At 40.8% G+C, this 14,249-nt stretch overlaps 1 protein-coding gene across 1 annotated transcript in view; it reads right to left on the bottom strand.

The window, feature by feature from the left end:
• The window catches only part of herc1 (HECT and RLD domain containing E3 ubiquitin protein ligase family member 1), a 70,711-nt gene that overhangs the window by 55,280 nt on the left and 1,182 nt on the right, over positions 1–14,249 (bottom strand). The window contains 12 exon segments of the mRNA XM_054616204.1: positions 945–1,110; positions 2,187–2,321; positions 3,568–3,739; positions 4,849–4,993; positions 5,238–5,365; positions 5,585–5,728; positions 6,597–6,693; positions 7,006–7,317; positions 9,519–9,713; positions 9,912–10,007; positions 10,383–10,586; positions 10,588–11,360. Of these exon segments, the coding sequence (XP_054472179.1) occupies positions 945–1,110; positions 2,187–2,321; positions 3,568–3,739; positions 4,849–4,993; positions 5,238–5,365; positions 5,585–5,728; positions 6,597–6,693; positions 7,006–7,317; positions 9,519–9,713; positions 9,912–10,007; positions 10,383–10,586; positions 10,588–11,334 (2,541 nt within the window). The 5' untranslated portion in view covers positions 11,335–11,360.

The raw sequence follows: 14,249 nt of genomic DNA, 5'->3' as shown, positions 1-14,249 counted from the left end.
CACACACACACACACACACACACACTTTTCAGGTGAGGCAACTGATCCAGAGATTGTTGACATTTTAAGAAAGTACTGGATGTTTTTGTAGTGGGGTTGTATGAAGAACATCTCTATAGTCAGTGAACAAGTCGACACAAATAAAATCAATATCAGTTTGTTTGTGTTATTGTGTGACTTTGGCTTGAACAGATTCACTAGAGTCCCACGTAAATAAACAAGGGAACGGGGAGCTGAAGCTGTTATCTATGAATCACTTCAAAAGACACTAGACTCCCTTGACAAAAACTGTAATTTTACCCCTCAGAACAAAGGAGTTGCTGGTCTACTGCTGCCACGATCTGTTGGTTAGTTTTTGTCATTGTGTAACTTTGGTGTTTTAAAGCGAAAGGTAAAATTCCTGTTTTTGTCAATGTAGTCTGGTGTCTTTGAAGAGAGCGTAGATAACAGCTTCAGTTCCCGTCATAAAGGTCTGTCTGACAGAAAGGTAAAGAGGTGAAAATAGTCTAAATATAGTGTTCACTTTAACTGATATTGATTTTTTCAGGTTTCTAAAATACGTCCACAGCAGAACATTGATTTACTTCCCTGCTGGTTCTCCTGTCTGTTTCTACAAACTCCATCTACTGTAGTAAAACACTGACTGTGGAGAAGAACCTCATACAAACACACTTTTAAATAGCACCACTGTGCCTTTAATATGTGCTAATCACAGGGATTCCCAACGATCACATTCAAAAAGAACAGCCGAGGAGTGATGATTCAGAGTTGCAAAATAATACAGCTTTAATTTACAGGAATGGAAAAGGTGCAAAGATGCGGCTGCAGCTCTGTATTTCTTTAAGTGAGAACCTGATCTTTAATATTCTGTGGTGCCTTATTGTCCATCTTGGTCTTCCTGTCTGTATGTTGATATGCTGACGATCAATAGAGCATCTTCTTACCTCCTGAATCTCATCAGGCACAGAGGAGTCCATCAGTCTGAAGAGCAGGTTCCTCAGGGGTCTGGCCTGCCGACCTAAGATGCTGGTGGCCACGCCCCCGGCCAGAGCCAGAGCCAGATGATTGGACAAAAGCCGAAGGCACAGCTTGAGGAAGTTGTGATGCTCCCTGCAAATAGATTTTTATTTTTTATTATTTTAGCCATGACAACCCAATTGAGGTTTTGAACCTCTTTGCCAAGAAAAAAATTAATAAAAATCCAGCAAACTGCAACAACCAAATACTTGTTATTCAGTATCAGGACACGTACATACATACAAATCCCATAAAAAATGAATTATTCAGAACTTGCAGGAGTTATTGATCTCAGCATATTTTTAATTTGACACCAATCTACAATTGAAAAGGTAACCAGGTCGTGATTGGCAAAGGCTTCAAAGCAACTTTTATTATAACCATTATTACGCCCCAAATGCTTAAAGACATAATTATTCTATTATTCACAAACATCACAGCCTTTGTTTGAACATGTAAATCTTCTGTCAATGTTTGCCCAGTAAAATCACACTCTGTAAATCAAAAGAACAGATTGAGCAATCTTGTAAATAGGGATGTGAGTAATTAACCTATAAAGCAATAATTTTGACCGATTAATGCTGTCAGTTCATTTTAAAAAGGAGAATAGCTGGTCCTCTTAAAGGGTCATATTTATTCACTGACAAAGTATACGCACACTGCTCACAGCTATGATGTTACTGCTGACTTCATACTTTATTGATCGAACGCTACGTTAGCGCTGACAGAGTAACGTTATACCAGGAGGACCAAACAGATGACAACCTCACAGCTGGAGACTAACTGGGAAAGTGTCTGCTAGCTTCTCCCAGACTGGGAACTGGGAACTACTAAATGATGGATTCATTCTGTTTGTTCATCGGTTAATGTTGAAGCTGGACGGCTTGTGAGCACTTTAATCACAGCTCCCCTGCGTGCAATGCACTGATCTTAACGGTTAACAACGGCCGGCTACTGGTCAGAAAGAAGAATATAAATTATCCTCCCAACTTTTAAATAATGTTACATATAATTGTATTTAATTACAAATAAAAACTGTTGTGACAAACAGTTTTACAAAAAAGTTAGCTCCATATAGTGATTATAACAACCCTCTTCCCTGGAATGAAGGTGCATTGGCATGAGAAAAAGTACAAAAAGATGATGAAAGTAAATTGCTGTGTGTTTACCTGGATGAGGGGAACGGAAGAGGAGGGACTTCACTGTTGATGCCGTCGCAGTAGCGCTCGAGGAAGGAGCGCAAGTGGGAGAAGGTGCTCTCCTCGAGGTCGACACAGTACGGCCGGTGCCAAGCCACCACCTGCCTAGAGAGCCAAAGGGAGAAAATATTAATATTATTAAATTATTATTAATATGAAGTGCTCTAGTACGTCTGCCCATTATCAGGCATTGAGACATTCAAATGAACCTTAAAGCATTTCTTCAGTGATTTAAAATAGCAAGATTAAAGTTTGGACACTCACAGAAGACAGATTTAACAAAAGAAATTGAAGCAGTATACCCAAGATATCTGGGCCCATTGTAGGTATAATGTAAAAAACATATATTGACATAGTGAAAGGAAAAACTCCAGAGAATAATGTCCTGAATTTTTGAGAAAAAAACTTGAATATTCTCTGAGATTAAAAAGTGACAAATTAACGAGAAGAAATAATTGGGTTTTTTTTTTGCTTTTTTGTCAAGGAATCACATCACTTTACTTTGAAAGGATAAATCAACCTCATCGCACCAGAGACGCTGCCGTTTACCGGTTGATGACCTCATCAGATTATATTTTGCAGTCAGATTTATCAAAAGGAAACTCGTGATTTTAGTCAAGAATCACATTATTATCATAAACATTGGGACTAAGACACAGCGGACGGATGAAGGACATCACCTTGTTCCATACTAACGACGTATTCATTGTTTACAGAAAAAACTGTGGTGTGATGGAGTTTATCTAACCCTGCAAAGAGAAACATTTTGGTTGCTTGCCAAAAAAATAAAAGTGGGACTTTGATCTCAGAAAAAAACATTTTTTTGTCTTGTCAATTTCTGAGGTTTTTCTTTAACATTTACCACTTTAATTTAAAAGATTATCTGATTTTTTTTACCTGCAATGGCCCTAATACACCATCATATTACTATATGATGTTATATAGCATTTTTTACTGAAATAAGGTGAGATGATGTTTAGCATTTTTTGACTACTTTAGAAAGTTAAAATCTGGCAAATGTATACATCTCACGGTATATAGTGTCATATTTCTCCAATCTTTACACATTAGTAAACAAAGTAACACACCCACTGTCATCTAAAGAACTGCATGTTTCATCTCAACCTGACTTTATTAGCTTTACTAGGATGCTCTGTGCTTTAAGTCAGTACACAGTCACACAGAAGGAAAAAGAAACATTTCACACGTAGTCACTGACCTTTGACCTAAATTATGCAATCCCTATTGAACAAAGTAGTCCAGGGGTCGCCTGCCCCCTCCCTCCCCTCCCCCCCTGTGGTTATGGTTGATGCTACGTTCACCACAGTGTTCACTCTGATGTTTGGCTGACCTGTCCCGGGGCAGGGCCGTCCACGCCAGGCTGTGGGACGTGCCGGCTGAGATCTGCTGAATAGCGACTCCATCCAGGCCGACGACCTTCTTGGGCTTTGTGATCGGCCCCGTGGAGTTCCCCTGGCCACACTGGCCCATGGAGTTGTTGCCCCACGCGTATACTTCATTGTCTGGATGGTGGTTGGAGAAGTAACACAAGATTAGATGTCACAGTGAATAATAATAATGAGGTGGAATCTGTGCTGCACTGAGCGGGAATATATGGCCTTACTTTATGTCCAGCTTCAGTTAAGTATTAGCTTAAACAAATAGGGTCTATGTATTTGCTATTACATCATGCTACTTGCGACAGATCTGTCACACATTTCACAAACACAAAAACTTTCTGCACGTTCAAACTGTGACTTGACAAGAGGCGGTGGATTTAGCATGTTCTGCAACATTGATCCCTGACGGCATGCAAATGTGTTTTGATGCAGCACAGTTAAAACCAAAACCCAGTTAAACCAAAACCCACCGGCGGGACTGCAAAGCATGTTTATTATTTTATCAATGGACAAAACTACACTGTATATCATATCCAAGTACTGTAAAAAAAAAATGCCATTATCGCCAGTTTTTTCTGTTTGTGGCTGTCCCATCATGTGCGACGAACGCACATGATGGGACAGCCAAAACAAAAGTATTTAGTAGTAAATTTTGATATTTCATTAAAAACATTTTATTCTTATCTTTCTGTTTGTTTTAAACAGATTCTGTTAAAAACATAAAATTCTGAGCTCCTCAAAGCAACTATGAGGCCATGATTGATTCATCTGAGACCAACAGTCAGGTGATAAAAAACCTGTGAAACTTGGACTGATCTGCTGCTGAACACAGAGCAGAGAGGAGAGGAGAGGCTGGAAGTAGAGGTTGTTTAATTGTGAATAGTTTAATATATAGCGCACGTGGAGCCTCCATTTTTAACACTTGTGGATACTTTGAAACATGTCGGATATGTAGTTTCCACTGTTAAATAAATGATCAAAGAAATTCAACTTGCGTTTTTTAATGATTTATGTCATTATATGTGTTATTCTGCACAAAAGACATGTTTGAGTTCTCTCTACTTCTAGTAGTCAGAGCAGGACTTTTAGATTACAGTGAAAATCGGGGTCACAGAGAGTAAGATGTGACAGGAACAAAATAAAAGACCCAAAACTGCTTGGGGTCCATAGGGTTAACCACCATCAGATTAGCTTTCAGAAGAAAAGAGTATAAGACAAAAAGGAACAACTACCGTGTGAGAGAGCCAGGCAGTGACTGTCCCCGATGGAGATGTCCACCACCCTGGTGGTAGCCAGCTCCTCGATCAGTTTGGGTCTGAGTGCTGTGGCCTCAGAGGAACCACATCCCAGACAAGCACCGCAGCCCCACGCGTACACCTAAAAGAAACAAGACACACGAATCAACATCAGCAGAAGACAAGGCCCGTGAAAAAGAGCTCTGTTACGTAACAAGTCCTGACCTTAAGATACATCACTGTCATCGACCAACCAGCTGTCAGCAGGAACGCATAAACAGCAGTATGAAAGTCCCTCTTTGGGACAATGAACCTGCACTTTCTTTACTCAACAACCCAACATTTTTGTTCCTTTTTGGTAAAAGCTTCCAGGATTGATGTCCTACCTGTCCGGTGGAGGTCAGGGCCAGAGACGACTGGCTTCCTGCACACACTTTCCTGATGAACATTCCTTGCAGGGCCTCCACCACTTTTGGCTTGTAGACTCGATTAGTATCACCGTGACCTAGTTTTCCTGCAGGATGGCACACAGTTTCTCTTTAGACTCTTATGAGCATATTCTCACATCGTAGTGCAGTCTGACATTTTGACACACTGAGAACTAAAAATACAAAACTGCAAGAATTATGTGCACATTCTTTTGGAGAAGGCTCCAATTTATAAATGAATACTTCGATCTACATAATCAATTCTGACGTGTAACTGTAAAGTCATGGTGAAGGGGTTTCCTCACCGTTGTCTCCTCCTCCGAAGGACCACACGGTGCGTCCGTCCTTTGACAGGGCGATGGTATGGGAGCTGCCACACGACACCTCTCCCACATTGCTGATGTCTTTAACGAGGGTAGGAATGTTTCTGCTGTTGCTGTCACCGTGACCTGCAGTCCACAAACAATGGGAAAAAAAAACGTTAGGGTCCACGCAATTGTTTGGAAATGCAACACAGAGCATCTGACACACATAACACACCTAAAACACGTTGTTTTTTAACAGTATAGAAGACAGGTGTGCTGGGCGTTATGTTCAAAAATCAGTATATCTGTATTTTTTAGGGATTTGGCAGTTTTCACGATATTTCACAGTATTTTTTCGTATTACTGAGCCTTTAAATAAGGTTTACGGTGGCTAATTCTGGAGTACACAGAGTATGAACATTTATTTATTTAATTTGATTTAGTTTAATGATTATAGGGATTGCTTGACCCCACACAATCATACAATATATGAAGAAATCAGAATGCATGAAACAACTTTCGTTTAAAATAAATAAATATTTTAAGATGCTTGTATCAGCACTATAAATGGACCACATCTCTCTGTTCTTGCATGTACAGTAGCGGCCGAGACCGTTTTGCTACTATAATGTTACCCAGCATGCAGTTCAGAAGTGGACATTTGTAAATGTACATTTATTAGTTTTACAAATTGGTTATGTGTCACAAATTGTTGTGTGCCATGGTGTTGGTACCCTGTTAAAGAGAGTTAGTTGTGGGGTTATTAATGTTGTGTTATAAAGTCATAACTGTGAGTGAGACGGGTTCACTCTTCACAGTTGTTCTCAACCTCCACCCTATGACTACTTCTTCTGTCTGAGTGACGCATTTGGACTTGTGCTTAGGGCTTTGAATTTACTGAAAACATTGACAATCACCACAGTCATACTGGGAACTGTTTGAAACTAACAGCTGTCTATTAAAGAGAACATTTTCATTTTAGAATAAAGGATGAATGAGTTCAGCAACTTACCTAATCTTCCAAAATCTCCTTCCCCCCATGTGTACAGCTCTCCATCCTCACTGACTGCAGCACTGTGTCTGTAGCCGGCAGACACACACACCACCACCTGACACCAAACAAAAGCCACGCACGTTATCATTCTTTATTAATGCCAGTTAATGCACGAGCAAAAAGACGTCCATCGAATTCATATCGTCATATACATTAGACTGCACTGAAGAAAGCAGCTATAAGAAAAGCTATGAATGCATTTTCATATTCAGCTGATAATTATTACAAGCAAAAGTTTCAGAATTGTGACATTATTACAGTTTCTGGTGCATTAAATCTATTACTGGATTTAAAAGAATAAAACGATAAAAATGTGAACCATGTCGATAAAATACCAGGTGTCGAGGTGTACTGTGTGAAGCCCTACCTTCCCCTGTAGTGGCCCCTGGATAAGTTTGGGGTATTTCTGTGTCGAGCTGTTCCCGTGACCCAGTTTTCCGTAATCACCGTCACCCCAGCTGAACACCTCGCCCTCCGTAGTGAAGGCCAGCGTGTGGCCGTCCGAGCCCTTGGACGACGACACCTTCTTGATGGCGCGGTGGGGCTCGAAGGTGAGCTTCTTGAGGGTGGACTGGTTGTTGGAGTCGCCCAGGCCCAGGCGGCCGTAGCTGCCCTTCCCACAGGCCCGAACGGAGCCGTCGGACGAGATCACAAAAGTGCAGTACTGGCCGGCCTCAATCTGCAGAGACATGAGGCAAAAGAGCTACAGCTGTGAAGAGCGTCGTTATCATGAAGTCGCCCTATACGTCTCTGGTGTGGACCTGTCAATCAGTGTGTAGCCCCGCCCTAAAGCATCCTCTGCTTTATGGTCTGTTTGACTCTAAATGGAGCATCATTTACTAAATGAACATCATGCTGTATTGAAGAAGACTTGAAACTAGAGATTGAGACCATAAACTCATGTTTACAATGTTTACTGAGGGAATAAATCAAGAGAGAAGTAGAGTCATTTTCTCATAGACTTCTATACAACCAGAGGAGTCTCCGTTATGACTACAAAAATGACTACAAATGGTTATGTTTAGTAAAAGACCTTTCTTTGGCTTAAAACAAGTATGTTTGTTAAATAGCTTAAATGAAGTAGGTAACGTTAAACGTCAACTTCCTTTCATTCAGACACGGTCACACAGTCTCCTTAATGAAAGTCCTGCACATAGGTAAGAGGTCCACCATGACCTCTTACCTATGTGCACTTCCACAGACTTTGATTAGAAACTTTGTAAAAGCTAAAAAACAAACGTAATCTGAGAAATGTCATTGAAAAATGCAGTTTTGTTTTCTTGAAACATCGTCTTCAGCAGACCATCTGATATCTGATCGATTATTTCATTTCATTTCCTGCAAAGTCATTGTGATTTTCACCTTTCTTCATAAAAGCACATTAGGAAAAATGAATTTGTGCAACCTCATTTTACAGAGAAGCCCCTGATGTTATGTAGGCAGGATAATTGTGAATTATTCGGTTCATAACTGTGAGGTTATGAACATAGTGGGAGTTTCCTTTCCCTCCCAACAGAAACAGAGAGGACATTGTGCTGCACTGCTTCTTCATCTTGAAGAGCACAAGTAGCTGTCTCATACTTACTATCTATCCATCTATCTATCTATCCATCCATCTATCTATCTATCTATCCATCTATCCATCCATCTATCTCAGCATGTCACACTGCTTTGATATACAGCTGTAGTTCTGCTGATGGGAGAACCAGTGAAATTGAATTTGAATGCATTATGTCACCATGTCCATGTAACGCAATTTTTGTAATCATACTGATCAGAATATTTCATGCTCTGGAGAAAAACAATATTTTTCCCCTGAAAACGTAACAACCCATTTGCCAAAACCTAACAAAATTCAGTTTGAAACTTGTGCATCTCTATTTAAGACAGCGTTTCCCCCGTATTAACCTAGATTCTGGCGGCCTGCAAAAATCTATTCTGTCCCGCCACAGTTTCATAATAAACCAAAACCTCCTTTACGGAGGGTTGGTTTTGACCCTCGCCGCTTCCCGTTGCCGTAAACATAGTGTTCACTGCGCTTTCTCTTCCTATCCAGGAGTGACGGAGCTCCCAGTTCCCAGTTCTTGAAACACCGAAACCGTCTTGTTTATCACGCTTTGTGAATGTGAGTTTTTGCCGTGTCATCACCATTAATGCTTATACAACCAGTGTGTTTATGATTAAATTGTTTACTTGAGTGCTGTAGAAAAATACTCTTACAAGTAAAAGTCCTGCATTCAAAATGTTGCTTAGGTAAAAGTACAAAAAGTATTAGCATAAAATATACTTAAAGTACCAAAAGTACATTTGATTTGCAGACTGGCCCATTTCAAATAATATATAGACGGTAGATCAACATCATTGGATCATAATTATTGATGCTTTTATGTGTTCATCACTTTAAAGCTGGGTTAATTTCAACTAATTTATATACTTCATAATTCAAATAATAATATATCATAATTCATTAGTTTCTTTTGTGCTCAGAAATGTGAATCTTCAAAGTAGCCTAACTAGTAAATGATACTGTTAAAAGTATAATATTTCCCTCTGAGATTTAGTGGAACAGAAGTATAGAGTTAGATTAAATGGAAATACTCAAGTATAGTACAAGTACCTCAAGATGTTTACTTAAGTAGAGCACTAAAGTAGCATTGAAGGACGTTACATTCCACCTCGAAGTAAATTGCTTTACAATAGCACAAAGTTATTCACAAATCTAGCCTCTTAAGAGAACCAGATTCATGCATTTCACTTTAAAATGTACCCATCAGAGTCCAAAGAAATCCTGTGTGGAAACACTGCTCCAGATGTTTTCCTCTCTAAACATGTTCAGACATACAGCTCTACAGAAGACATGTGAACTGTTTGTTCTCTTACCGTCTGTGCGTCGGCGAAGCTCGCGGCCAGCTTGGGCTGCAGGATCTTCTCCTGTGTTCCCTCCACCAGCTGGTGGCTGCTGTTGCTGCCCCAAACGTAAACCTCACAGGTTTCTGACACCACGGGAGCTTCACCCGTCTGGATGCTGTCTGGGCTGACACAGGTGCGAGAGTAGTCCGACGCCATTCGACATACCTGGAAGGAAAAGGACATGTTTTCTGACTTTGGGATAATCATTTGTGTCGGATGTGTTTCTTGAAATAACATCTTTTCCTTGCAAAGTAACAATAAGCTGAACGTGTTGAGTAGTAACTTACAGGAGTGAAGGCTATCCACTCTTTAAAACAAGCATGTTGAGATGTCATATTTAGATTATCATGATAAATGTCTTACTTCTTCTAAAAGACAGAGTGCTGCTTCATACAATGAGCACAAGCCATCAGTGGTCCGTGTTGGTTCTCTCCACTGGCTGCGATCTGCTGAGGAGCCCTGAGACAATCACACAAACATATAATGTTTAGACCAAATATTACTTTAAGACAATTATAATTATTACACTCAATATTAGAGGGCATGCCAAAGACCTGAAAAAAGAAACGGTAAATAACCTATGCACTATTAAATCTATGAGTCTGAAAGGCTATGACATGAGGATGTATTTGTGTTTGGTTGGTAATGTTTACTGATAAACTGCCAAGTAAATGTTTGCAGTTATCACACCTTAAGATCATAATACCTGCACTATAAAGCACACAGACACAAGGAAAAGGTTACTGAGTCTTTGGTTTAAGCAGACATTGGAACAGTTAATGCCTTCTGGTTTGAGTTATTGAACCACAATAATGAATGTTAATGTTTACTTACCAAAGAGCGCCTCATCTGCATGAGGATGTTCATGAAACAATCATAGCCGATGAGCCCTTCTTGGTTCTGTAGCACCTTATTCTCCTCCATAGCACTGACCACGGCTGATGCAGCCAGGGCCATCTCGATCCACTCCAGCAGGTATCGCAGGGAGCCCCTCTGGGAGGCCAGCCCTAGCAGCAGCTCCGAGGCCAGCCGCCGCCCCTAAAATATCCGCCCCAGAGTTTGGCATGGTCACCCCCTTCAGGAAAGTGGTGACCTGGGCCAGGCAGTCCAGGCCCATTGGCGGGATCTTGCTCTCGTTGGCCAGAGAGAGTGGCGGCAGGGAGCTGACCACGTCGATGGCCGTGTGGATTACATCATTGCACAAGTTGATGTTGCCTCCTGCACCTCCGCCGGGGCTAGGTGGAGGAGGCATCATCCAGCTCTGGCGCAGCAGGGCAAAAAGAAGGCTGAGGCCGGTGCGAACGCCCATCTCGATGAGGGCGTCCGTGCTGGAGCGCGGCCGCTCGCTGACGGAGTGCAGGTCGGCCGAGCCCGAGTTGTTCTCCGGAGAGTGCTGCTGCTGCTTGACCTTTCCTTTGTCGTGGTACTTGTTGGAAAGTGCGTAGAAGATGCGCTGGAGCACCAGCACGCGTTTACGCAGGGCGGCGGCGAAGGGAGAGTCGGAGCAGACCATCTTGGCCAAGGCCAACTGGCTGCTGAGCAGAGCGTCCAGGTAGTGCTCCTGCTCATCGCTGGAGAGGGATTCCCGCTCAAAGTCTGGGAGCTGGGGGCCTTTCAGACACAGCACCTGCTGAGGCAGCAGCACAGCCTCTTTGTTGACCAGCAGCTTGGAGTAGAGCACCGAAACTCCCTCCCGCGTGGCGATGGACTCGCTGTCCTCCGTGATCCATGAGCTGTTCAGGTGCTCCAGCCATTTGAGCTTCACCGGGGGGATCATTAAAGCCATGGCATGTCACTCTGGAGCCATCAGTGCTGGAAACAGAGTGACATCACACAAAATGTTAACGTCAAGCCAAATTTAAATGTTGGGGAAAAAAACAATAATCTTCAGTTTGAGGTTATCAATAAACCTCGATCAATTCAACACGGCTTCTTCACTGGATAATCATGTGAAGGCATGAAGGATGAAGACACAAACATTATGGACCTATGTGCTATCAAAGCAGATATGACCCAATTTATATCCAAACAGAAAATAGTGCAGGTTATCTATATCTGCCCAATAGAAGAGCACTGTCTGCTGTCTGAATATTTCAGATATTCAATCTGTGAATTCATGTTTTAGTGAAAACTACCCTGGTTGAATAAAGGTTTTTGTAATGCTTTATCATGCTACCTAAAGTATTATTACTTGTACCAATATTATAAATGCACACTGATTACATCTATTTCATCACTTTTGTCATTTGAGAAGTTTAGCCATACATTTGAAGACGATCCTGCCTCCAGTCTGTATTGTAAACACTACACACATGTTGACTTGTGCATAACAGGTCAGAGAAGTCCAAACTCTGCTTCAGAGAATCAATAAGTGGAAACGAAAGGCATGCTTCATAACGACTCCAGTTGCAATCGATGGCGGTTTCTCTGGAGTTAACCTACTGCTCCTGCTGTGAGGTACGCCCGGTGTAAAGACGAGATGAGTAAAGTGTGTGTTGTGGCTCAAAGCGCTGCAGCCCGGTAACAAAGTCTAAGAAACGTGAACGCGTCACTCCTGTTTTTGCATCCTCACGCTCTCTGGCTCCCCTTTTCATTTCAGGAAAAACTATTTTTTAAATCATTCTATTTGTCTACATGTTCTCACCCTTACTCATTGCTGTCTCTCAGCCCTTAGAGCTCCATAAGACCCCCTCAGGTCTGCACAACATGGCCTCTTGGCGGTGCAGCGTTAATGGAGGAACAAGGCAGGGGTCAGCGGCCCCTCGGCTCTGGTAATAGCAGTAGTCTTTAAAAGGTGCACCTTAAAACCCACTCATATTCTCTGGCTTTAAATTGTGTTCAACCTGTTTTTCTCTTTCTATCGGATTCCTGGATTGTGTTTAAACTTGCTTTATTTCTCTCTGCTTGTACCTGTAAGCATACAAGTCTTCATGAAGAACCTGTTCTATGAATCTGCTTTTAACCTGAGATGTTAGTTATGCATGTTTTACAGTTATAATGTCATTTATCTGCCTTGTTTGTATTGTTATGATTTTACTGTTTCTGCCTTTGAGACCTTTTCAATTCAATTCAGTATATTTTGTAGAGCCCAGAATCACAAATTAGCCTCAGAGGGCTTTACAATCTGTACACATGCAGCATCCTCTGTCCTTAAACTCTCACATCCTCTATCCTCTGTCCTTAGACCTCACATCCTCTCCTGTAGACCCTCACATCCTCTGTCCTTAGACCCTCACATCCTCTGTCCTTATACCCTCACATCCTCTGTCCTTAGACCCTCACATCCTCTGTCCTTAGACCCTCACATCCTCTGTCCTTAGACCCTCACATCCTCTGTCCTTAGACCCTCACATCCTCTGTCCTTAGACCCTCACATCCTCTGTCCTTAGACCCTCACATCCTCTGTCCTTACCCTCACACCCTCACATCCTCTGTCCTTAGACCCTCACATCCCTGTCCTTAGACCCTCCATCCTCTGTCCTTAGACCCTCACAGGATGGACATCCTCTGTCCTTAATAGATCCTCTGTCCTTACACCCTCAATCCTCTGAACATCCTCTGTCCATACATCCTCTGTCCTTAGACCCTCACATCCTCTGTCCTTAGATCCTTCTCCCAGGATGGACAAAAAATAGATGTCATACAAAATGAACAGCATAACAGAGATACAACACATTCAATGTATATGATGTAAATGATTCATATAATAAAGCGCTATATATATATAAATAGAATATATGACATTATCATTATCAAACATGGGTTAAACCAGGTTCCACTGCTGTTAAAGCTTCATACCTGTTGTATGAACACACATCATGTTTTTGTTTTGTTTACTGTTATAATGTCATTTCTCTGCCTTGTTTGTATTGTTATGATTCTACTGTTTCTGCTTTTACCATGTAGAGACCTTTTAAAGTGTTCTATAAATCTGCTTTTAACCTGAGATGTTAGTTATGCATGTTTTTGTTTACTGTTATGTCAATTCTCTTCCTTGTTTGTATTATTATGCTTCTACTGTTTCTGTTTGTGCCTCTGAGACCTTTTAAAGCACTATATAAATAGAATATATGACATTATTATTATTATTAAACATGGATTAAACCGCCTTACACTGCAGCCTTCCACTGCTGTTAATGCTTCATAGCTGCTGTATGAACACACATCATGTTTTTGTTTTGTTTACAACTGTTATGTCATTTCTCTGCCTTGTTTGTATTGTTATGCTTTTACTGTTTCTGTTTTTTTTTACCTTTTAAAGCTCTATATATATATAGAATATGACATTATTATTATTAAAGATGGATTAAACCAGTTTACACTTGTCTTCATACCTGTTGTATGAACACACATCATGTTTTTGTTTTGTTTACTGTCAAATGTAATTTATCTGTTTTGTTTGTATTGTTTCTGTTTTTTTACCTTTTAAAGCACTATATATATATATATTTATATATAAATAGAATATATGACATTATTATTATTATTATTAAACCAGGTTACATATGTTAAAGCTTTAAGCTGTTGTATGAACACACATCATATTTTTGTTATGTTTATGGTTATAATGTCATTTATCTGCCTTGTTTGTATTATTATGCTTTTACCTTTTAAAGCACTATTATATATATATATACACACAAATATATACACACATATACAGCTACACAGATACATATATTTAAACATATATATGCATCT

This window comes from Anoplopoma fimbria, chromosome 2 (genome assembly GCF_027596085.1).
Source record: "Anoplopoma fimbria isolate UVic2021 breed Golden Eagle Sablefish chromosome 2, Afim_UVic_2022, whole genome shotgun sequence".
Classification (NCBI taxonomy): domain Eukaryota; kingdom Metazoa; phylum Chordata; class Actinopteri; order Perciformes; family Anoplopomatidae; genus Anoplopoma; species Anoplopoma fimbria.
The sequence above is the reverse complement of the archived record's forward strand: the minus strand, read 5'-3'. Positions and strand labels throughout refer to the sequence as shown.